The following is a 27050-nucleotide window of genomic DNA, read 5'->3' as shown; positions in this document are numbered from 1 at the left end:
AATTTGAGGTAAACCAGTCACGAACTTTTCCGAGATTTTTCGTAACGTTTCCTCTTTATCTATTACATATGTATTTACATATTATATATTAAAAATATATATAACTTGTGGCTGTCCAAATGTTAATTAGAGTATGAAGTAAAAATGTGAAGTAAATCGATCAAGTGTTTTTCAATATTTCTGGTAATAACATTAAACAACGACCTGTCTTTCTGTAGTGGTATAGATGTATATTGACTGAACTGGGTAGGCGTGGGGATAGAAGGGCTATTAAAACATACAAAACGAAACTTACCACAAAATGTTAAAATAAAAATTAAACAGAATTTCTTTTATTCATATAGGAAATGGCTGAATTTCATTGGTAGATTACAAATCAGGCAGCGTGTTGGAGGGAGGAGGAGAGGGACAGAGATACACATTAGCAATTGCGAAGCATTGCTAGGTTGGCTAGGATATTACAAACACGATTAGCATCTGAACAATACTGGCAATGTATGATGGTCGCTGCATTGCATTTTGATCTAGTGCGTCTTCCTTAAAACTGGCCTTCAGCACACCTTTAAGTCGTAAAAACAATTGCATACTTCAGACGTGTTGATTGGTCGACTCCATAAGAATGATACCACAGTCCACTATTATAAAAGTAGCTGAGCGGAAATCTAAGGGAGCTATGGCAGTTAGCAGTTAAGTGATGGGAGCGAAAGGGGCTGATCTGGTTTTATAGCTTGAGATGACACTGCATATTCGTTTCTGTGTAATACTAGGTTGGTGCATAAGCTGGTAGTGTTGTTATTTTGCGTGTTGTTATTCCGGTTGCTATGGCTTTATTTATCGTTTTTTATTTGCAGTTCACTGTTGCTGTTTGAGTTTACGTATTATCGTTTTGCCATTTGGAGATTGAGAGTGGAGCTGTGGAAGCCAGAGAATGGAGTACGAAGTGGAGAAATCGGGTCAAAACTACCCGGGAATACATCCAGCAAATAGCTGACGACTCTTTTGTAAGCGCTACTTGGAAATGAAGAGGATTGTACAGGAGAGGAAATCATGACGGACTGCATCAAACTGTTAAAACAAAGCTACAAAAACAGAAAAAAAGTGCTTTTGGTCCAGACTTCCTGTTGAAGTTAGTTGTTGTGTACATAGTTCCGCGTAGCCAGCGCGAACACAACTTTCCCAATAGAGCGCGCCCCGCTAAGCACAACAGCGCAGGCGCAGCGCTCGTCCGTCTCCGCACTACGAGATGGCGCTGGTTAGAGACGGACCAAATTCTTCTTCCGACGATCCGCGTATTAATACACTCCTGGAAATTGAAATAAGAACACCGTGAATTCATTGTCCCAGGAAGGGGAAACTTTATTGACACATTCCTGGGGTCAGATACATCACATGATCACACTGACAGAACCACAGGCACATAGACACAGGCAACAGAGCATGCACAATGTCGGCACTAGTACAGTGTATAACCACCTTTCGCAGCAATGCAGGCTGCTATTCTCCCATGGAGACGATCGTAGAGATGCTGGATGTAGTCCTGTGGAACGGCTTGCCATGCCATTTCCACCTGGCGCCTCAGTTGGACCAGCGTTCGTGCTGGACGTGCAGACCGCGTGAGACGACGCTTCATCCAGTCCCAAACATGCTCAATGGGGGACAGATCCGGAGATCTTGCTGGCCAGGGTAGTTGACTTACACCTTCTAGAGCACGTTGGGTGGCACGGGATACATGCGGACGTGCATTGTCCTGTTGGAACAGCAAGTTCCCTTGCCGGTCTAGGAATGGTAGAACGATGGGTTCGATGACGGTTTGGATGTACCGTGCACTATTCAGTGTCCCCTCGACGATCACCAGTGGTGTACGGCCAGTGTAGGAGATCGCTCCCCACACCATGATCCCGGGTGTTGGCCCTGTGTGCCTCGGTCGTATGCAGTCCTGATTGTGGCGCTCACCTGCACGGCACCAAACACGCATACGACCATCATTGTCACCAAGGCAGAAGCGACTCTCATCGCTGAAGACGACACGTCTCCATTCGTCCCTCCATTCACGCCTGTCGCGACACCACTGGAGGCGGGCTGCACGATGTTGGGGCGCGAGCGGAAGACGGCCTAACGGTGTGCGGGACCGTAGCCCAGCTTCATGGAGACGGTTGCGAATGGTCCTCGCCGATACCCCAGGAGCAACAGTGTCCCTAATTTGCTGGGAAGTGGCGGTGCGGTCCCCTACGGCACTGCGTAGGATCCTACGGTCTTGGCGTGCATCCATGCGTCGCTGCGGTCCGGTCCCAGGTCGACGGGCACGTGCACCTTCCGCCGACAACTGGCGACAACATCGATGTACTGTGGAGACCTCACGCCCCACGTGTTGAGCAATTCGGCGGTACGACCACCCGGCCTCCCGCATGCCCACTATACGCCCTCGCTCAAAGTCCGTCAACTGCACATACGGTTCAGGTCCACGCTGTCGCGGCATGCTACCAGTGTTAAAGACTGCGATGGAGCTCCGTATGCCACGGCAAACTGTCTGACACTGACGGCGGCGGTGCACAAATGCTGCGCAGCTAGCGCCATTCGACGGCCAACACCGCGGTTCCTGGTGTGTCCGCTGTGCCGTGCGTGTGATCATTGCTTGTACAGCCCTCTCGCAGTGTCAGGAGCAAGTATGGTGGGTCTGACAAACCGGTGTCAATGTGTTCTTTTTTCCATTTCCAGGAGTGTATGTAACGCAGCAAATGCGATTGCTGCAAACGTAGAACCTTTTCTCCTCGCGGATCACACTCGCGCAGTGATACCTGAACGCTCGAGGTATTATAACGAGTGTACAGACCTCCGATTAGTCAGTCTGCATTAGTCTGCACCAGTCTGCATTTGTCTGTACCAGTCTATGGTCAAATGTCAATCTGCGCCCAATAAGATTATCATATTCCCGTACATAGCCATGAAGATAAATGTGTAGACACTTTGTCAATTATCAGAGATATGTGAGAATAAGATTAACGTACCAATACCAAAGGAACTTCAGATTCTCAATTGTAAATAGCATCGAGAACCAAGTTAAGTTATTTTTATGATTGTTATTACTTTAATAAATGTGTGTGAAAATCAATCAAGTTCTGTTTAAAGTTGGTCACCGTCAATCTGCTACTCTAAGCGTGTAAGTGGCATTTCTATCGTCTGACCTAACTGCAGTAGATAAACACGCCACGCCGGCCGCGGTGGCGGAGCGGTTCTAGGCGCTCCAGTCCGGAGCCGCGCTGCTGCTACGGTCGCAGGTTCGAATCCTGCCTCGGGCATTGGTGTGTGTGATGTTCTTAGGTTAGTTAGGTTTAAGTGGTTCTAAGTTCTAGGGGGCTGATGACCACAGCAGTTGAGTCCCATAGTGCTCAGAGCCATAAACACGCCACGATAAGACCACGAGACATATTGCTGACACTCGCCTACTTCGCTAGAGCAACAAGTTAAATAATCTGATGATGTGTGTACCGAAGGTCTTACAGTACGCACACCACATTAGTGACACGACATATTGCTTCCATTTTGTGTCATTTTTTTGTTACCTGAAGTTTTGCCTTTGGACATATTTCATTTTAATTTTGGTTATTGAACCATCTTACCAAGCACTTTTCTTGCTTATATGGGGCTTGTGGTAATAGATCAACTTTGTTTCTCTAATAAAGTGTACCTATGAAAACATACTTACGCCACCAGAACTAGCAGCCATTCCGCTCTACAGCCACAGTGCAGCTGCGCTCATATCAGTGCACTATTTCGACTGTGGCACGAAGCACCCTAATTTCCTGAAGAAACGAGAGACCTTGTCGCAGATCGTGCTGGTGGTGCTCTCGAGTCTGTGCATTGCGCTGAGAGTAAATGGTGGTACATACCCTCGCGACGAAACACGAGACCACCTCGGTGTGCCGCGCGACTCGACATGCCACGTGCTGCTGTTACACACATACATCCGGGCGGCAGCGGCAGCGCAGTGCGGGTAGCGGCGTACCTTGCGCAGGAAGCGCGAGATCTTGTCGCCGTGCTCCCAGGGCGTGACCCAGCCCTTGCTGGCGCTGCACTCGAGCGCGCGCGTCGCGTTGCCCGGCAGCTGGCCGCGCCGCAGCGAGCCGCGGAACACGTCCGGCTTCTTGCGCAGCAGCCGGTTCATCGCCTCCACCAGCACCAGCACCGCGTCGTACATCAGCGCCGCCGGCGCCTGCCCGAACCGTCAGACACACTGTAAACACCGACTTCTGCCCACGTAAACTTATGCCGCATATTGCACACGTACACTACTGGCCATTAAAATCGCTACACCAAGAAGAAATGCAGATGATAAACAGGTATTCATTGGACAAATATATTATACTAGAACTGACATGTGATTACATTTTCACCCAATTTGGGTGCACAGATCCTGAGAAATCAGTACCCAGAACAACAACCTCTGGCCTTAGTAACGGCCTTCATACGCCTGGGCATTGAGTCAAACAGAGCTTGGATGGCGTGTACAGGTACAGCTGCCCATGCAGCTTCAACACGATACCACAGTTCATCAAGAGTAGTGACTGGCGTATTGTGACGAGCCATTTGCTCGGCCACCATTGACCAGACCTTTACAGTTGCTGAGAGATCTGGAGAATGTGCTGGCCAGGGCAGCAGTCGAACGTTTTCTCTATCCAGAAAGGCCCGTACAGGACCTGCAACATGCGGTCGTGCATTATCCTGCTGGAATGTAGGGTTTCGCAGAGATCGAATGAAGGGTAGAGTCACGGGTCGTAACACGCCTGAAATGTAACGCCCGCTGTTCAAAGTGCCGTCAATGCGAAGAAGAGATGACCGAGACGTGTAACCAATGGCACCCCATACCATCACGCCGGGTGATAAGCCAGTATGGCGATGACGAATACACGCTTCCAATGTGCGTTCACCGCGATGTCGCCAAACACGGACGCGACCATCATGATGCTGTAAACAGAACCTGGATCCATCCGAAAAAATGACGTTTTGCCATTCGTACACCCAGGTTCGTCGTTGAGTACACTATCGCAGGCGCTCCTGTCTCTGATGCAGCGTCAAGGGTAACCGCAGCCATGGTCTCCGAGCTGCTCCAAACGTCGTCGATCTGTTCGTGCAGATGGTTGTTGTCTTGCAAACGTCCCCAGCCGGCTGGGTTGGCCGAGGGGTTCTAGGCGCTACAGTCTGGAACCTCGTGACCGCTACGGTCACAGGTTCGAATCCTGCCTCGGGCATGGATATCTGTGATGTCCTTAGGTTAGTCAGCTTTAAGTAGTTCTAAGTTCTAGGGGACTGATAATTTTAGAAGTTAAGTCCCATAGTGCTCAGAGCCATTTGAACCATTTTTGAAGCGTCCCCATCTGTTGACTCAGGGATCGAGAAGTGGCTGCACGATCCGTTACAGCCATGCAGATAAGATACCTGTCAACTCGACTGCTAGTGATACGAGGCCGTTGGTATCCAGCACGGCGTTCCGTATTACCATTCCGAACCCACCTATTCCATATTCTGCTAACAGTCTTTGGATCTCGGACAACGCGAGCAGTAATGTCGCGATACGATAAACCTCAATCGCGATAGGCTACAGTCCGACCGTTATCAAAGTCGGAAACGTGATGGTACGCATTTCTCCTCCTTACACGAGGCATCACAACAACGTTTCACCAGGCAACGCCGGTCAACTGCTGTTTGTGTATGAGAAATCGGCTGGAAACTTTCCTCATGCCAGCACGTTGTAGGTGTCGCCACCGGCGCCAACCTTGTGTGAATGCTCTGAAATCTAATCATTTGCATATCACAGCATCTTCTACCTGGCGGTTAAATTTCGCGTCTGTAGCACGTCATCTTGGTGGTGTAGCCATTTTAATGGCCAGTAGTGTACTTACTCGTAGGTTTATCCGTAAATACCTGCGGTTTTTAGAAAATGACTTAGCGGAAACCGTAAAAAATATCGAAAAAAGCCTCGTTCACTGGAGAGGACATCTCTTCAAGTTTAGGTTCGTAGTGGCGTAGTTTTAAAGCGCACCATTAGCGGGCAGATGTTTCCGAATGTGCAGAGGAGTCACCTGCGCCTCATTCTCGCGTCGAATACGTTTGCGCATACAGATAGGCAACCCAATGAGCAGATTTCCAGGAAAAGCTGCCTTCCCGGGCTACAAGAAAGATTTTAATGAATTCCGCGCACTTGCTCCTCCGCCCCATTGACGTTGCCCCATCACAGATGTTTCCTACACGGAGCACAATTCTAAGTTAAAAACTTGTAGGGGAACCTGTATCCACTGATATTTATCTGTTTCCTGTATGCCTTGTATGTTTCGCATAGTTGTCTTCTGAAACCCAGAGGTACTTATCTTTCTTTCTTTCTTTCGCTACTGCCTTTATCCCGAATTTGTGCGCAGGGTCAGCAGGGTTACGTACGGATTTGTCATGGTGAATTTTAAGGGGTGGCCGGATGCCCTCTGCCGCCACCCCAAACCCCCCAGGACGGGATTAGTGTACCCCAGCTGTCTGTGTCTAGTGTAAATCGTGAAACAGTGTGAATATGTTGCAAATGTCTGCGAGCCGTGGAACTGAGGCGGGACGTGGGGACCAGCCCGGTATTCACTTAGTAGGATGTGGAAAACCGCCTAAAAACGACATCCTGGCTGGCCGGCACACTGGCAGTCGTCGTTAATCCGCCAGCGCGCCCACCCGAGTCCAGGGAGCAGAGGTACTTATATACAACCCTAAAAATATTTCATATATATATTCAACAAAGTTTAGATATATTTCTATTCAGATTTCATGTGAATCCTGACGAAAATTGTGATTCTGCCTGGGTAGGAAATGTCGTGGACCGTTGGCAGTGGCCCTATTTTCCAGAGATAAAAATGAAACCAACACTCTTTACCTACACGTTCGTACTAACACTATCTGACCGTAGGTATTTTACGAGGGAGTGCTGAAACGTAATACCTCGTAATTTCTAATGTGAAAATTCTTAAATGTTTTTAAATAAAACAAATGTTAATAACATTCTACATTTTAATTCTTTATTTCTACGCTGAATGACGTCCGCCCTACAGGGCTCCAAACTGAAGCGGTGTAACACGGCGGTATGTAACGTAACTATGTTTGTGTTTGAGAAAGAGCGTGCTGGATTCGAGTTCCGAATTTCGAGACTTCATCAGCACTTGGAACACGGACTCCTTCAGCATTACAGTCCCAGGCCACACACGACCGCCGCGAGATCTGCAACAATCCGATGCCTTCGGTTCACTCTCATCGATCACCCTCCATACCGTCTCGACTTGGCCCATCCGATTTTCCTCTGTTTCCAAAACTTAAAGAACACGTTTGAGGAACTCACTTTAACAGTGATGAAGCGTTCCAAGCATAGGTGAGCTTGTGGCTCCATCGTCACAGCCAAACACTCTAGTGTCAATATAAACAAAATGGTCTCTCATTAGGAGAAATGTGTTCTTTGTCAGGGGATTATGTTGAGAAATAAATATGTAGGCATGATGAGTAAAGATACAGAATTTTAGTAACTTTTGTTTTGTTAAAAAGCTTTGAGAGATTTCATATAAAAATTCGGAGGCATTACATTTCAGTACGCCCTCTTAGATCTATATTGTACTTACAAACGAGGAGTCATGGTTGTACAAAATTCGGGTGAAATTGCTCCAGATGTCGTAATTTATGCATCTATGTCATTACCCCATCCCCATCACCTTCCCCTATGGAAGACTGGTGGTTCTTACTCTCACAGTGCTCCTCTCCAGAGAGTAAGTGATATCTGTACTAAGCTTGGTGAACATCGAATCAGTACTTTAGGAAACAGATGTGCAATCAATGTACATATATACATGATTTTTATGAAATGTAGATAGGCACCACTGTCATAACTAACACTCTCACTTTAAAATTAACGTAACGTAAAACTGCCAGCCATTAAAATTTCAGCACCAGGAAGTATACCAACAAAATTTAACTTCTTCTGCCTGCACAGTAAAGTAAAAATAACACATGATTAAATCCCTAGATGGTTAGCGGTGTCTACGGTGAGAAATTCAACAAACCGGTCTGCCTCCTCTGGCAGGGTAAATGGCTACAACCCGGCTGCGTGCTATGTCGAACTGATCTTGGATCACAAATATGATCAGGTCATTCCATGCTGCTTCAACTCTACGCCACGATTCATCATCCATAGTGGCCGGACAGTGGACGCATGCCAGTCTATCAGAAACCCATGACATTGGTGTAAGTTATGGCGTTAGACGAGCACCCTACATACAGGAAAGGTAATCCAGTAGATAGGGCCAACTATTCATCTTGTTGTTGTTGTTGTTGTTGTGGTTTTCAGTCCTGAGACTGGTTTGATGCAGCTCTCCATGCTACTCTATCCTGTGCAAGTTTCTTCATCTCCCAGTACCTACTGCAGCCTACATCCTTATGAATCTGCTTAGTGTATTCATCTCTTGGTCTCCCTCTACGATTTTTACCCTCCACGATGCCCCCCCCCCCCCGTACTAAATTGATGATCCCTTGATGCCTCAGAACATGTCCTACCAAACGATCCCTTATTGTAGTCAAGTTGTGCCACAAACTCTTCTTCTCCCCAATTCTATTCAATGCCTACTCATTAGTTTCATCTTAACACACTAGATTTCCAGTGACTGCCATCAGCCTGTCGGGGTGGCCGAGCGGTTCTAGGCGCTACAGTCTGGAACCGCGCGACCGCTACGGTTGCAGGTTCGAATCCTGCCTTGGGCATGGATGTGTGTGATGTACTTAGGTTAGTTAGGTTTAAGTAGTTCTAAGTCTAGGGGACTGATGACCTCAGAAGTTAAGTCCCATAGTGCTCAGAGCCATTTGAACCATTTTGACTGCCACCAGATTTCCAATGACTGCTACCAGAATTACTTTCTATGAGAACCGGAAGTAATCGTCTGATTCTTCAGTTTCTCCAGGCGTGTCGTTCACCAAATGCCACTCTCTACCATCATGCTAAGAGACGATAACGATATCCATGACGGCAAATTCAGTCAGATAATGAGTTAGTTAAATGTTCAATATATCGTACGATAAACGTCATAAAGGAGAATATGTCATTTGAACAGACACAGAACACAAAAAAATGAAAGGAATATTTGTACTACTGTATGCTAGACGCTGACAAGTTTTCTTCAGTTTAAATCACGAATTACTTCTGTTCAAAAATTAATCTGTGGTATAGATGGAGCAAGGAGAAAAATCTGTAACCTACACTTGAACACAGGGTGGCATTAGAAATTTTGTTTCCGTATCAAATACTTTCATGGTCGCGTATTTAACACCTTCCTGTGTCAAAGTTAGAATCATCAAAGTGTAACATAGATTTTTGTCAAGTCATTTTTCCTTCTAGTGCTGTTCTTGTGAATATTTCTGATACTCCCAAACTCAGACAGATTGTTGACAACGATTTTCATAACTGAATGAGTCCGCTTCGAGTGTGTGATTAACATTCCCAGCTGCTTAACGAGATTCCTGCAACATGCATATGTGTGGACCCAATACATAATTCAAACTACCTCCTTTTGTGTAATGAATATTTTTTTGCCTAAGGGAGGAGTTAAGCCAGAATCTCATTTTTTAAGAACTGGGTAAATGAAATTATGGAAAATTTGTTAACTTACTGACTTTATATGCTCAAGTTGGTCAGTTTTTCTTATGGCAAAAGTATCCTAACCTGAACGTTTTAGCGGATCTGCTATATGGATTTTCCAGTTTAAATTTTCATCAGTATCGAACGTAAGAACTTAAACTTTCTCCCTTTGGTACGCTCCCCTTTAGACTTCAAAAAGGGAATACTTGTATTTTTTTCAAAGTTCAGAGCTAGCCCATTTGTGGATAACCACTCATTAACTGTCACCAAAACCTCATTTATTACATTCATTGTTGATACTTCTCTGCATGGTATCATAACGATGCATGTGTCATCTTCAGAAAGGGTTGATTAAGCCTCCTGATACAAATTACGTCGTAGATCATTAACATAAACGTAGAACAGCAGTGGCCCCATGAACGAATCTTGTGAGAATCTCTTTATAATTCCTCGCCATGCAGATGGTGTGGCGTCCCTCTTTGTATTATTCGACCAGCCTAACGTAACCTTCTGCTTTCTATTTCAGGAACTAAACCATATACGTGGTGTACTGTATTTTCTACAAAAACATAACTTTTATAGTAGAATATTGTGACAATCACAAACAAATACTTTCGATAAGTGACAAACCCTTTCAAGTAGTGACATTTTATATTTTAGTGATTTTATTACTGTCTCAATAAATGTATAAATAGCTATCTCAGTTGAGTGGCATTTTTGAAACCCAAATTAGGATTGGGTATGTAGCCCAGCAGCATAGCTACATGTGGGTGACAGCCAAAGGCGCCCATATCTAGCGGCAAGGGGCTTCAGCCGCCCCCTCTTCCTCCCACCCTAGCTCTCGGGCTAAGTTAAAAATATAGTGTAGTCAGGTGTTTATCTTTCAAGAAAATTATTTAAAAGTCGCTATTAATCACGTTTTTATCGGGGTCGGAACTGGAATTTTTTTATCGCTGCTTAGAAGTCGCCACTAGTCTTTCAAAATATTACAAACCAGCTTATCGCCCGCTGCTTCGTTCGCAGAGACTTTTTTTTTATTTAATCGACTTTTCATGTTGTTCACAAATTGCCTCACCTTCTAAGCTTTAAGCTTTTCACGCTAATAAAGCTCATATAAGCATTGTCTTTTCCGAATGTACTTCTGGTCAAAAAGCTGTTCTTGTAGTTGGAATACTAGGTTCTGTTAATCATGCCTTTTACGATCTTGTGGAGATATTTCCGTAGCAACTTCCATCCTCTAACAAATATTTCTTTATATCTAACAGAGACGTGAAACACCAGTCTTCATTAATTTAGCTTTAAAATATTTTTAATGTAACGAAATACTTTCATAAAAATTTTCATTTCCAATTGCACTCCCTTAAGGGGTTGAATTTCCAGAAACACTGGAACACGTACTTTTTTACGTCCAACCAGGAAGTCAAATACCAATTGTGATAGATGTAGCCTTAAAATCCTTTAGTTCGTTAGTAACTATTTATTTTTTTAAAAAGGTTCACCCAGTATTTTATCCCCTTAGTGGTTGAATTTCCAAAAAAATGATGAAACACGTACTTTTTTTTTTAAATTGAGAAACCAAATACCAGTTTTCATAGTTCCAGCTTCCAAATTCTCTTAATAACGACATATTCTCAAAAAGCCTTTCATCCTCTATTTCACCCCCTCATTAATGGAATTTCGGACAGTCTCTTCTTAAACGGTGGCTTCAGTATGGGCTGGGCAATGATCAGTCAGACAGTAATTCAGTCAGTCAGGAGGCCGCGGTGGTCGAGCGGTTCTAGGCGCTCAGTCCGGAGCCGCGCGACTGCTACGGTCGCAGGTTCGAATCCTGCCTCGGGCATGGATGTGTGTGATGTCCTTAGGTTAGTTAGGTTTAAGTAGTTCTAAGTTCTAGGGGACTGATGACCTCAGATGTTAAGTCCCCTAGTGCTCAGAGCCATTTGAACCAGTCAGTCAGGGCGTTGCCTTTTATATACAGAGATATGCCGTATCCGCCGATCTAGCCTCGTTCCTACGAACTATCGTACGGGCGCCCTTGATGACAACCAAAGAGTGAACTGTGAGACCTGAGTTTCTCCCGATGTATACATTATTCGAATAACTTACGGGAATGCAGCCGGGTGACGTCGCCGACAACCGCCGATATTTCGACAGAATTTTAACTACAATACGTAAGCGCTGCGCATGGGAATTTAAATCTCAACAATTCCGGAAAGATAACACACACACACACACACACACACACACACAAGTACGCACTGTAGAAAATAGCGACATCACCCAACCACAGGAGTTTTAGTTGCGTGATTTCTGTGTGTGTGTGTGTGTGTGTGTGTGTGTGTGTGTGTGTGTGTGTGTTCGCGTTGCGGAATTGTTGTGCAAACCGAGGCTTTAAGTTCCCTTGCACAGCGCTTAATTGTGACTTTACTGCAGTTTTGGCTTGAAAGTACGGGGAGCGCTTTTGTGGAAAGCTCGTGGTTGTGTCACCCGACTGCATTCCCGCAATGTATTTGAAGAAGTCCATTACCTTCTCGAAAAATTTTGAAAAATGTTATAAGCCATGATACTGGGCAGTAGTTATTGATATAACTTCTTATAGAGAATAATTTGATTTACTAAAGAAAATAATGTAAAAAAGATGTGCATAGATTGTAATTTTCAGTATACACTATACAGTATTCAGTATACTGAAAACTGCGGTCTGCGCATAAAAATTAGTTTTAATTAATAAATTGTATTAAGAGCCCCAACTTAATGCAATTTACTAAATAAAAAAATTGAATGTAAAAATCTTTTTATGCCCAGCCCGTAGTTTTCAATACCACTGTATAAGATATACAGAAAATTGCATCCCTGACAATGCCAGGCTTCACCAATAATTTAATCTCTCACTGCAGACATGGTGAATTAAAAATGTATTATATAAGTGACTAAGAACATTACATATTACAGAGCCACTAGTTCTAATTGATTTTCAGGGATAATATCCAACACATTTTAATCTTCTGGGAATTATGACGGTCTTCTTATTTGAGATGGGGATATGAACCTGAATTTTTTTGACTGGACGTCCTCTGTATTGCCTCTTCAGTGCACCGTTTTGCTCTAGTATCTGATCCGTCTGCACTAATTTCTCACTCATTTTTTACTACATACGCGAATCATTGCTTATTCTGGCTAAATCGTACATGTTCCTTCTCCATTGTGAGGATACTCTGATACCTGTAGCCATTCATAGTTACTTTAATGACTTCCCAGTATTTCATTTAATTAGAAATTTTGCAAAACGCCTTTCAACAATTGATGCAAATTAATTAGAGCTAGTTGTGGGTTCACTGCAAACGTCATCTTTACTTGTTTTATCATTAATCAGATCTTCGTCCTTCTAGCCTTCATACATGGATTCGTCCATCGTATTGCTGTGTGCAGAATTAGCACCCATCTGACAGGACGATGTGGTGTCGTACGTACGTCCTGTGTCGTGGAGCACGCCACTCTTCCCACAAACACGTCACATAATTTACTATCTCAGCTTTTCTGCAGTATTGTAACTGCACCAATACGTGGACCACGTCTGTCATTATAAACTAACAGTATACGTCCACACGTCCCCACTTGAATACCTTACCTGTTACCCAGTGAAAAATAATCGCTGAGGGCTTGATCTTGCCACATGTACTTGGAGGTGCTACCCAACCGAAAAACATACAACTTCTAATAACTATAACTGTGGGTCTGCAAATGACGTAAATATTGATGTAATGTGGTTTCAGTACACCGTACTCAGTCTCCAATAGAAATATCTGCACTTACACCCGTTACTCGCCTACAGGTCACGAGCAGATTGCAAATACGCCATTTCGAATATAAGTACTTTTCAATGGAAATTCGAAAAGGGTTTAATAAGAGGTAATTTAACTAATTGTGATGAAACTGATTCGAGAATCGTAAAAACGGCTATAGCGGAAGCAACAGGCAGTGGAAAAAACAAAAAAAATATCGAAAATAAACTGTAACTAGTGCTGGAAAATACACTTTACCTATTTAGCTCAAGAGCAGATTGCGATATGCAGTTTCGATTGTATGTGCTTTTCAGGGGTGAATCGTAAATAGACATGAGACACATTACGTATTTGGCAGGAATAAAGTGAATCGAGTACCACAGAAACAAGCTATGGAGCTATAATGGACATAAAAACATACTGTATGACTTTAACGAATATACATTTATCGAAAAAACTCTAACATAGTATCGAACAATACACTCGAGCTGTATAGATCATGAGGACATTGTGATGCGAAGTTACGAATGTGTGTACTTTACAAGAATAAATGGAAACGTTAGTGATTAGAAGCACTTTAAGTATTTGACGAAAAGAAACCTAAACGAGTATCAGAAAACCGCTCTACAGCTGTTATGTACCAAGACACCAGTTTAACGCAAGTAAATAGAAGTTAGTAAAGGAAATACGCTCAAGTGGAGACGCAGTGCCATAAGTGTGTACGGCGTGACAATTATTGAAATATATGAAATAAAATTGTCATAACTTCAGAACGGTTTGCGTTAGGGTATTCAAACTGAACGATTGGCTGCGAAGCATGGTGGGAATTAGTATGCGCACGTATGGTTTGGTTTAGCGGCGGAGCCCACTTTCATTTCGATGCGTTCGTCAATAAGCAAAATTAGCGCGTTTGGGGGACTGATAATTATCCAAAGTGACCTTGATTTCGACAAGGTGTGGTTCATACAAGACGGAGCTCGACCCCATCGAAACAGGAGCGTGTTTGATGTCCTCGAGGAGCACTTTGGGGACAGCATTCTGGCTCTGTGGTACACAGAGCCACTGCATGGGCATCGATTAGCCGTTATATTCTCCAGATCTGAACAAATGCAGGGGCTGTATTAAAGAAAAGGTGTACAGACATAATCCCAAAACCACAGCTGAACTGAAAACAGCCATTCAGGAGGTCATCGACAGCATCGATGTTCCGACATTCCAGCAGGTCATGCCGAATTTCGCTGTTCGTTTGTGCCACATCATTGCCAATCACTGTACACATGTCATAGCGGCGTTTACATGTTGGATAAAGTGTTTGTAACTAATCTACGTTTTTTTAAACATATACACTCCTGGAAATTGAAATAAGAACACCGTGAATTCATTGTCCCAGGAAGGGAAAACTTTATTGACACATTCCTGGGGTCAGATACATCACATGATCACACTGACAGAACCACAGGCACATAGACACAGGCAACAGAGCATGCACAATGTCGGCACTAGTACAGTGTATATCCACCTTTCGCAGCAATGCAGGCTGCTATTCTCCCATGGAGACGATCGTAGAGATGCTGGATGTAGTCCTGTGGAACGGCTTGCCATGCCATTTCCACCTGGCGCCTCAGTTGGACCAGCGTTCGTGCTGGACGTGCAGACCGCGTGAGACGACGCTTCATCCAGTCCCAAACATGCTCAATGGGGGACAGATCCGGAGATCTTGCTGGCCAGGGTAGTTGACTTACACCTTCTAGAGCGCGTTGGGTGGCACGGGATACATGCGGACGTGCATTGTCCTGTTGGAACAGCAAGTTCCCTTGCCGGTCTAGGAATGGTAGAACGATGGGTTCGATGACGGTTTGGATGTACCGTGCACTATTCAGTGTCCCCTCGACGATCACCAGTGGTGTACGGCCAGTGTAGGAGATCGCTCCCCACACCATGATGCCGGGTGTTGGCCCTGTGTGCCTCGGTCGTATGCAGTCCTGATTGTGGCGCTCACCTGCACGGCGCCAAACACGCATACGACCATCATTGGCACCAAGGCAGAAGCGACTCTCATCGCTGAAGACGACACGTCTCCATTCGTCCCTCCATTCACGCCTGTCGCGACACCACTGGAGGCGGGCTGCACGATGTTGGGGCGTGAGCGGAAGACGGCCTAACGGTGTGCGGGACCGTAGCCCAGCTTCATGGATACGGTTGCGAATGGTCCTCGCCGATACCCCAGGAGCAACAGTGTCCCTAATTTGCTGGGAAGTGGCGGTGCGGTCCCCTACGGCACTGCGTAGGATCCTACGGTCTTGGCGTGCATCCGTGCGTCGCTGCGGTCCGGTCCCATTTCGACGGGCACGTGCACCTTCCGCCGACCACTGGCGACAACATCGATGTACTGTGGAGACCTCACGCCCCACGTGTTGAGCAATTCGGCGGTACGTCCACCCGGCCTCCCGCATGCCCACTATACGCCCTCGCTCAAAGTCCGTCAACTGCACATACGGATCACGTCCACGCTGTCGCGGCATGCTACCAGTGTTAAAGACTGCGATGGAGCTCCGTATGCCACGGCAAACTGTCTGACACTGACGGCGGCGGTGCACAAATGCTGCGCAGCTAGTGCCATTCGACGGCCAACACCGCGGTTCCTGGTGTGTCCGCTGTGCCGTGCGTGTGATCATTGCTTGCACAGCTCTCTCGCAGTGTCCGGAGCAAGTATGGTGGGTCTGACACACCGGTGTCAATGTGTTCTTTTTTCCATTTCCAGGAGTGTAGTTCAATAATTGTTGTCGTATAGTTACCAGTGGTAAACTGAAATGATCACAAGAAGTTAACTCTACGAGTACATAGGATAGGAAACGCATAGAGTATCGTACAACAGTTGTACAACTGTAGTGGAAACCACAACATACAATATGGGCTTCAAACAAACTTACCGTAAGTAAATCGAACCTGGTATCGAATACACATTTTAGCTATGCACTTGTAATGGAGACTGCAATACGCAATTACAAGTACGTGCATGTATCAGTGGTAAACCGAAACAGATACCATGCATAAAACTTCAACTATTTATCGGAATAGAAACGAGGTAATTATCTTTAGAAAGCACTTCAGCTTTAGGGGGTGCCACGATACAAAGTAATAATTAAAAGAAATATTTATCGGAAAGAAAAACAGACTGCTAAATTGAACAAATACAGTTATTCCCTCTGAAACAGAAAAGACAATATTTCTTTTCTCACACATAGCAAAGATTAAAAATATAATTTCTCTCGTAAACAGTGACATCAGATAGCGCTATAAATCTATGACCATAAAGAATTTTAAATCGAAGTGAGGATCAAGAAGTGACGTCAAAGCAACGATTCCATTGAGTCGCTCGTCAAAACTGACATTTAGCATCGCATATTTCTGTTGACCTGTCGTGGTCAAAATTCACTTCTGTTTTGTTATCTCCAAACGACACTAAGAGCTGAACTCATTTGTGCTATGCAACAGAGCTTCCAAATTATGTAATTAAACCGTTAATCTTTGGTAGTTATGAAACTGCATGCGTCTATCTAAGTTCCAGAGACTCCTAGCAGGTTACGAAATGGCACGAGTTCATCGAAGCCCAAAGGACTTCCTGGGCATTGCAGAGCTGGATGAGTACAATGAAGCTCAAGGGACAACTCTGGGGTCAGGGATACGCTCAAATCTATCGAAGACTCTTCTAGGATGCCACATAATTACAAAAGTCCACTGAAGCCTTAGGAACCATAATCGCATGAATCATTACCTTTCTGTGGAGTCCCTTGTGTATCCGGTCCACCTCAATAGCGGACCTCATCCTGCGATGTGAGGCGTTTTCCAGAACACTGGAGAGGGACCTGAGACACTCACGCGTACGGCGTCTCCGTAGCCTGTTTTACGTCACCTACAGCGGAGTTGCTTATTTTCACTTGGCGCCCCACACGTCTCTCTTTATGGCGGTCGGGCGTAAGTGAAACACAACGCTGTGGGGGGGGGGGGGGGGGGGTGAGGGGCAGCGAGTTGTGAGCTAATGTAATAAGCCTTGTGACAGCACGCCGAGCGCCCCGTATAACTTTTACAGCGCTTCCTACAGTGTCAAGTGGTCGTTGCGAAAACATAAAGGTGTGCGGGAGGATGAGGTAGGGTAACCTAAGGGCTCGTGATGCCAGCGATGATCGCCAACAAAGCCTGCCTGTCTCTGATCTCCAGCAGAAAGAATTTTAAAGTCACTCACACCGACCGATACCGTGTGTTCGGGCATTCCGATCACCTCCGGTTGTGAACGAGGCACTGGATCCATTATCTCGTGACAACTTTCACTGCTCCTTTTGTTGGAAGCGACCAATTTTTTCCAAACTCTGACATTCCTTTTTACCATCTTTACTACGCGACCTACTACTGTACACTAACGAACAAGGTTATAAAAGTGAGCTATTTACTATCTATTTTCTGATAAGTCGTGGAGCTTATGTCCGATAGCATGTTTTACAATTGAAAGCCGTCTTACAAAAAAGGGTCACGTTAGTTCAAAGGCATCTGTGGTCATTTTAGAGACTGTATAGGATTTGAAGAAATTATTTCTGTAAATCTCTATTTCTTTTTAGCGTCACAACAACACCAAAATAAGCTTTAGGTGCGACACATCAAGTGAAAGTGAAACTATGTGATGTGTCAAATGAGACATTTACTCGTATGTGCATGAATACGTTTCATAGTTGTAAGACGTCTTACAAAAATCGTCAGATTTGTTCAAAGGTGTCCGTTTTCATTTCAGAGACTGTATAGAGATTGAGGATTACACCCCTTAAACTCTTTTATTTATTTATTTTTTTTTTTAACTTCACAACAACACCATGATAACTGTAGGTGGGAAACCTCAAGTTAAAGTGAAACGAAACTGAAACGTTTAAACGATTAACTTGATCTAAAACTGCGAAATGAATTGACGAAAATGCCACAAATCTGTCAAGCCTTGAAGGAAAAGCCACCAATAATGCCAACCTGAGTACTCTACGTCAAGTTTGTATTACTATTAAAATAAGAGATAAGTAGATGGGAATCAAAAAGGTTATGGATGCATCTAGAAAAATATGATTATTTTAGATGCATTTGGTTCCAAACAAACCGTCCGTCGTAGAAGTTCGGAGAGTGATTTTATTCGCGACGTGTAAGCGATGCCAGAGCTGTATCTACGGTGGCAGTTTGAACTAACTTCCTGCCAGATTAAAACTGTGTGCCCGACCGAGACTCGAACTCGGGACCTTTGCCTTTCGCGGGCAAGTGCTCTACCATCTGAGCTACCGAAGCACGACTCACGCCCGGTACTCACAGCTTTACTTCTGCCAGTATCTCGTCTCCTACCTTCCAAACTTTACAGAAGCTCTCCTGCTAAAGGTTTGGAAGGTAGGAGACGAGATACTGGCAGAAGTAAAGCTGTGAGTACCGGGCGTGAGTCGTGCTTCGGTAGCTCAGATGGTAGAGCACTTGCCCGCGAAAGGCAAAGGTCCCCGAGTTCGAGTCTCGGTCGGGCACACAGTTTTAATCTGCCAGGAAGTTTCGTATCAGCGCACACTCCGCTGCAGAGTGAAAATCTCAGTTTGAGCTAACAACTGCAAACAACAGGTGAAAATTCTAACAGATGTGAGCAGGATGTGGTAAGTACGAGTAGGAGATTTGCGGGCGTTGTGTGTCAATGTTTTGTTATGTGAATGGTTGTGAAGAAGAGAAAAAAAGTATGCCAAGTCCGTTCAGCACACATTGACCACCAAACAAACCAAGTAGTAGCGGAGGCTGCCGCGACTTGAAAAGTGAAGTTAATGAACCATCATATTCATCGGTTCATACACTCCTGGAAATGGAAAAAAGAACACATTGACACCGGTGTGTCAGACCCACCATACTTGCTCCGGACACTGCGAGAGGGCTGTACAAGCAATGATCACACGCACGGCACAGCGGACACACCAGGAACCGCGGTGTTGGCCGTCGAATGGCGCTAGCTGCGCAGCATTTGTGCACCGCCGCCGTCAGTGTCAGCCAGTTCGCCGTGGCATACGGAGCTCCATCGCAGTCTTTAACACTGGTAGCATGCCGCGACAGCGTGGACGTGAACCGTATGTGCAGTTGACGGACTTTGAGCGAGGGCGTATAGTGGGCATGCGGGAGGCCGGGTGGACGCACCGCCGAATTGCTCAACACGTGGGGCGTGAGGTCTCCACAGTACATCGATGTTGTCGCCAGTGGTCGGCGGAAGGTGCACGTGCCCGTCGACCTGGGACCGGACCGCAGCGACGCACGGATGCACGCCAAGACCGTAGGATCCTACGCAGTGCCGTAGGGGACCGCACCGCCACTTCCCAGCAAATTAGGGACACTGTTGCTCCTGGGGTATCGGCGAGGACCATTCGCAACCGTATCCATGAAGCTGGGCTACGGTCCCGCACACCGTTAGGCCGTCTTCCGCTCACGCCCCAACATCGTGCAGCCCGCCTCCAGTGGTGTCGCGACAGGCGTGAATGGAGGGACGAATGGAGACGTGTCGTCTTCAGCGATGAGAGTCGCTTCTGCCTTGGTGCCAATGATGGTCGTATGCGTGTTTGGCGCCGTGCAGGTGAGCGCCACAATCAGGACTGCATACGACCGAGGCACACAGGGCCAACACCCGGCATCATGGTGTGGGGAGCGATCTCCTACACTGGCCGTACACCACTGGTGATCGTCGAGGGGACACTGAATAGTGCACGGTACATCCAAACCGTCATCGAACCCATCGTTCTACCATTCCTAGACCGGCAAGGGAACTTGCTGTTCCAACAGAACAATGCACGTCCGCATGTATCCCGTGTCACCCAACGCGCTCTAGAAGGTGTAAGTCAACTACCCTGGCCAGCAAGATCTCCGGATCTGTCCCCCATTGAGCATGTTTGGGACTGGATGAAGCGTCGTCTCACGCGGTCTGCACGTCCAGCACGGACGCTGGTTCAACTGAGGCGCCAGGTGGAAATGGCATGGCAAGCCGTTCCACAGGACTACATCCAGCATCTCTACGATCGTCTCCATGGGAGAATAGCAGCCTGCATTGCTGCGAAAGGTGGATATACACTGTACAAGTGCCGACATTGTGCATGCTCTGTTGCCTGTGTCTATGTGCCTGTGGTTCTGTCAGTGGGATCATGTGATGTATCTGACCCCAGGAATGTGTCAATAAAGTTTCCCCTTCCTGGGACAATGAATTCACGGTGTTCTTATTTCAATTCCCAGGAGTGTATATTGTGCTCCAGGAATCTTGCAGTTATGATCTGGCCTCCACAATGTGGGACACAGTGGATATCACAGTCAGTAGTGAAACGCGGACAATTCTCGTCTGGAAAATGTTATCAAGGGTAACGAGACTTTACATTATCAATAGGAACCTAGTACTAAACGACAAAGTGCAAAAATCAGCATGAAGAGTTAACGCTTTACTGACATAACCGGCATTCACGCCAATGTGACACCTGAGTTCAACAACAGCCCACAGTACGACCCCTCTGGGCACTTTCACATGGCTGTATGAACGTTCTGTGTATTGTACTCCTGAGGCATTAAAACTGTCTGTGTAGAACACCTTAAGCATTAAAACTACCATCTTATCGTTTCTTTACTTCTTATTAATACAGTCTCGAAACTTCTTGGTGTGACAGGGTAAGTTTCCAGGCATTTGTATAAAACTATTCTGTGGCATTTACTCTATAGTCTACTGCAATGTTTTTATATATTTTAAAAAAATTTGAATTATTGTTACCATTAAAATGTTTTCATCTCTTGCCGCTGCATTCTCTTCAATATCTCACTTTTACCTTCCACGATAGTTTGTCAGATTAGGATGTAATTTATAAAGTAGGAGCCAAGAATCGCTTTATAACCAAAGAGTAATATACACACACAGAAGCTTATAATGCCCTTTGGTTATGCATATAGAGTGAACCTTGTAACACCTCCGACAAACTTTCAGAGGTGGAAGAAAAAAAAACAGGAGAAAATGTCTTGTAGATATGATCTCTTATTCAGCAGAAGAGTTGTGTTTCACAGTAGTGAAAATGAACAAGTGTTTACAAAAACTACGACCCTACTGGGCCCATGTTTACTACACATTATTTTCTTCTTTTGGTTCACAGCACCACCTCCCAAAATAGAGATATCAACGAGTGTTCGGTCGAAGAGATGTGTCTCCTGCTAGCGTACTGAAAAGTGCTCATAAGTCTTAAGATATGCATTTTAGAACCCATCTTCATCAGACAATTTTGTCTTGTTTCGGTCCATACCACCTCCTCTGCAAGTTTGTCGGCGTAGTTCTGATATAGTCTTCAAGCATTATGGTTTCTTCGTCCTGTCTGTTATACAAACACTGACGAAAAATAATCGCAACACCAAGACGGAATTGTACTACATAAAAGAAAGTTGGCAGGCGTCTTTCTGCACCTGAAAAATGATGTCTATTCAGATTTGGCGCCAGAAGCATAAGAGTGGCACTAGTAGTCCCACTAAGAGGACGCTAATCTGGTTTGCTCTAAATAGCGGTCGTGGGCGTAGATTACTTTTGAGCTTAAGTTGATGTTAGACAAGAACGCCTTTAGGGCGACAAAACGCTGTTATCTACACCTGGCAGTGTTTGAACGTGGTAGCGTAGTAGGGCGACGAGGAGCTGGATGTTCTTTCTGCGATATTGCAAAAAGACTTGGCAAGAATACAGCCACTGTACATGATTGTTGGTAGAGGTGGACACGGGAATATACGATCGCAAGGCGACCGGGCTTGGGGTAGCCACATGGCGCTACCGAGAAGGAGGACCATCGTGTTAGGGGTATGCCTCTGGCGTATCGCAGCAGCATTGTGTTCAGCAGTTGGCATCACAGTGACATAACTGTTACAGATCGGTTGCTTCAAGGATAGCCCCGGGCTAGACGTCCTATAGCGTCCATTCCACTGACCCCAAACCACTGACATTTGCGACTTCAGTGGTGACAAGCGAGAGCTGATTGGACGGCAGGGTGGAGGTCTATTGTGTTTTCTGATGAAACCTGGTTCTACCTCGGTGCCACTGATGGCCATTGTGTTGGTAAGAAGGAGGCCAGTTGAGGTTTTGCAGTCTGTCGGAGTGCTAGACACACTGAACCTACTGCTAGACCTGTGGTTTGGGGTGTGATTTTGTATGACAGCAAGAGCACTCTCGTTTTTATCCCACGCACCCTGACTGCAAATCTTTACTTCTGTCTGATGATTCGACCTACTATGCTGCCATTCATGAACAGAAATTCTGGGGTGTTTTCCAACAGGATAAAGCTCTCCCACATACCGTTGTTGTAACCCAACCTGCTCTACAGAGTATCGTGCCTTGGCCTGCTCTGTCACCAGATCTGTTTTCAATCGAGCACATATGGGACATCAGCATTGACTCTATTGACCAAGCACAACATGCTTCGAATTCCATCCTACCAACTGACATCCGGAACCCGTACAACACAGTGCAAACACGTTTTCAAGCTTGCAGTGAAAGTTCTGGCGGTTACACCGGTTATTAATGTACCAGATTTTCACAATTGTATCGGATTATTCGCGTTTATATTAACCTGCAATCTTACAATGTTAGCCACATAAATATGTTAACTAGACAAATGTATTCCCGAAATTCCATTCCTCAACTCTACTTATTTCCAGATATTGCAATTTTTTCCTGTCAGTGTATATGAAAAATATTTATGAGCAACTATCGAAGTACCTTGTTGATTTTCACGGTATAGACGCACATGCAGGAACTATGTGGCTATAATACCATAGTTAAATGGTTCAAATGGCTGTGAGCACTATGCGATTCCACTTCTGAGGTCATCAGTCGCCTAGAACTTAGAACTAATTAAACCTAACTAACCTAAGGACATCACACACGTCCATGCCCGAGTCAGGATTCGAACCTGGGACCTAGCGGTCGTTCGGTTCCAGACTGTAGCGCCTAGAACCTCACGGCCACTCCGGCCGGCTACCATAGTTACAGAAAGTAAAAGCCAGTATGAGGCTACGCACTTAGTCTAGCGATCTGTGCAGGGCTGCAATAGTATCTCTAAATAGGGAAAATGTAGTTAGTTCTAGAAGAAGCGGCCGGATGTGGGGAGGCTATCCCCCGCGCACGATACGTCGCGGATACAGCAACCTTGAGGAGAACACCCACCGAGATGGAGTCGCGGCCCGCGCCCGGCGTCGTGTCCGGCTCCAAGCGCCTCCAGCCCTCCAGGAAGTTCCGCACGAAACTCCGGCTGGAGTCCACGATCCGGAATCCGCTAATGTTGATGGCGCCGTACTCGATCACCTCCGTCTCCCACCGGTCGTCCATGATCTATACAATACCAAGAAAGTGTCACTAATAGACAGTTACATCACATTACTGAGGAATTTCGTCACCTTACGTATTATTGCAAACACAAATATATCTTTGGAACATGAAGTGCGAGGCCCCGTTGTATATTGTTGTTTGTGTAACCACAACAACTGTGTGCAGTTGTGTGTCACATTATGACGTTCATGATTATTTCGAAAATTTAGTTAAAACATCGGTGAACTTACATCGAAAATTAGTTAAAATACCCCGAACTTTTATTGCTTTTATCCGCATTCAGTTAAATATCTATCAGTGACACAAAGTCACAAAATTATGAAAAAGCTCAGAACTTTTAAAAAGTTGGAGTAGTAATATGTTCAATTATGGAATTCCAGTATGATAATAACAATGTTGATAATAACTTCATCATTTTACAAATCTTAAAAATGATGTAGATATGAAAGCGGTGTTAGACGGTGACAGTTACCTGCTATGGTTTGGATAACCCCGACAGAATGGTTGGAACAGATAATCAACCAATCAGTCTTACTTGTATATGAAGAGGATTGTCTAATATTCAATACATAATAGTGAGTTACAGTCCCATTTTTTGATGTGTAAAACTACTGTGGGTACTCTCGACTACCATAAGTGAGCATGAGCTAATGAAGTTTTCCTAGCAGATTTGCTCAGCTTAGTTGACAACTGCAACTTTCCTTGCACTATACTAAAATGATTAGAATAACAAAAATTCAAACGATTTTAATCATACCTACTGCATGTACACAGTCCTAAGTCTGTATAAAATGGGAAGGACAATGTTATGACATTATTGATAGCTTATAAGAACAAACACGTACGCTATAGAAAAATAAGATGGTAACTAATGGGAATCAACATGTTCGTTGTCTAATAAATAGGGTGGCAGCTAAGGGGAATCAGGAAGTCCGTTTTGGAATCAGTTAGGGGACAGCCGCCTGAGGCTACGCAGAAATTATCTATGAAAACCCAACGATAGTTTTTCTACTAGTTTTGCAGATCAAGATGTTGAAACCGACAAACAGACAAAGCATTTTTTACTCAGTCTTATTGTATTCAATTATACTCCTTACATCACCCGTGATCTGTTTTTGACAAGTACTTTAAATTTGCAGCGACGGTTTCATATTTTCATTATAAGTAAAAAGCTGAGCACTCAATGACATTGCAAGCGTTACATATCTACGCTAACAAAAAATAATCTATTCCTGGAAGTCTCACACTAACCTGATATTCAATCGTTTGAAAATTACTTGGAAGAGACATGTCCGAAAGAACAGACACCATATCCATATAAGTATATATTTCTGGCAACACTGGCCACGACCTTCTTCTTCTGTGCGCATGTATACATATTCCCCGAACTCTTACGGGACTTGGTAAGAATGTCTTCCACGAGTAATGAGTGTGTTGGGGTGGAACACTACGAATGTAGTGTGTGGACATACAAGGTGAGAATGTGGGACTTGGCAAGAATGTCTTCCACGGGTAATGAGTGTGTTGGGGTGGGACACTACGAATGTAGCGTGTGGACATGCAAGGTTAGAATGTTGGCCTCGCGGGAGGCGTGTGCGAGATAGTCCCTGCAGTCGCGCTATCCTCTGTGCCGTCGGTGGCTCAGATGGGCAGAGCGTCTGCCATGTAAGCAGGATATCCCGGGTTCGAGTCACGGTCTGGGCAAACATTTTCACCTGTCCCCGTTGGTATATATCAACGCCCATTAGCAGCTGAAGGTATTAATATAATTCTAATAAATCTTTAAACGTCTTTGAAGTAAAACAAATTCTGTAAAATTTTGATTCATTAGTCACATCACGTATTCACAGAAGGGCGACTCACCAGGCCGCTCAGCAGGTAGTGGTAGGTGCGCTTGCCCAGCGTGACGTCACGAACATGGCTGACGACGATGTCCTTCGCCATCTCAGTCGGGCAGTCGAGGACGATGTATTTGTTCGCCCACCTGCAGCAGACATTCACCGCAAAAATGCATTAGCTGTCAGGAAAACCACAAAAATTAGTTTCCGTTAACGATGCTTGTAATATGAGATGAATACCGAGATACTTGACTACTGGAAGAGAAAGTTTACATCTGTGATGATTAACTGTCCTCCTCCTCCGGCGTAGCGGCAATAAAGTCTGCTGTCACAGCTGACACGGTCTAGATGACGCTCAACGCACGCTACTTCACTGTGGAACGTGATATACAACGGTCAATACAAGAAACATTTCAGTGGTGGACTATAACCCACATCCAACACTACTTTTCTTTTGCAGCTCTGGTGCTAAAAGTCTAAAATCGCTATGTAGCCTGCCAGATTAGTAAGTGACAGCTCTTCTTGAGACCCATACAAGCCACGATTCTACCGCTCCGACTGCACTTAAAAAATCTAATTTGACCATTGCATCCGGAATTAACGGCCCTTAGGAGATTCCACTTAACATTACAAGTGGTTCCTTCCATCATCACCGGAAAAGTTGTCTAGATATACTTAAGTACAACGAAAGTGAAATAGTTACAACAGAACAAGCAAATTATTTTCTATAGAAACAGTGTAGGTAGTTTCCTCTGTAACAGACATAGACAGTTATGTTCTCTTAACCCACACGTTCTCCAGTTTTTCATTAACCTTGTAATGTAACAATAAATTAAGAATGTGCCTCGGCTAAATTGTACGACGTTCTCCAGTTTTCCATTAACCTTACAACCTAAAACTGATTTTATTAGGTGCCAAGGCTAAATCAAGACACTCACCTTCAAAAATCGGATCAGTTCAAAAACTTAAAGTTCATTGCACGGATCATAGGACATTTTATAATGACGCTACGCACCGCGAGGTTCCGCAACTGTTGACTAGAATTTTCGGATATGCAGTGACATGGCCCTCAACACAAACAAATGTAATGTTGTTGTTGTTGTGGTCTTCAGTCCTGAGACTGGTTTGATACAGCTCTCCATGCTACTCTATCCTGTGCAAGCTTCTTCATCTCCCAGTACCTACTGCAACCTACATCCTTCTGAATCTGCTTAGTGTATTTATCTCTTGGTCTCCCTCCATGCTGCCCTCCAATGCTAAATTTGTGATCCCTTGATGCCTCAGAACAGGTCCTACCAACCGATCCCTTCTTCTAGTCAAGTTGTATCACAAATTTCTCTTCTCCCGAATCCTATTCAATACTTCCTCATTAGGTATGTGATCTACCCATCTAATCTTCAGCATTCTTCTGTAGCACC

General features: G+C 44.9%; 1 protein-coding gene across 1 annotated transcript in view; it reads right to left on the bottom strand.

The window, feature by feature from the left end:
• The window catches only part of LOC124795312 (glutamate receptor 1-like), a 1309547-nt gene that overhangs the window by 300005 nt on the left and 982492 nt on the right, over positions 1 to 27050 (bottom strand). Inside the window, exons 6-8 of the mRNA XM_047259283.1 lie at positions 25658 to 25778; positions 23633 to 23797; positions 4004 to 4210 (exon numbers count right to left, since the gene is read on the bottom strand). Of these exons, the coding sequence (XP_047115239.1) occupies positions 4004 to 4210; positions 23633 to 23797; positions 25658 to 25778 (493 nt within the window). The remainder of the gene's footprint in view (positions 1 to 4003; positions 4211 to 23632; positions 23798 to 25657; positions 25779 to 27050) is intronic.

Source organism: Schistocerca piceifrons, chromosome 4 (assembly GCF_021461385.2).
Source record: "Schistocerca piceifrons isolate TAMUIC-IGC-003096 chromosome 4, iqSchPice1.1, whole genome shotgun sequence".
In the NCBI taxonomy this organism is placed as follows: Eukaryota; Metazoa; Arthropoda; class Insecta; order Orthoptera; family Acrididae; genus Schistocerca; species Schistocerca piceifrons.
This window is presented reverse-complemented; position numbering and strand designations above follow the sequence as displayed.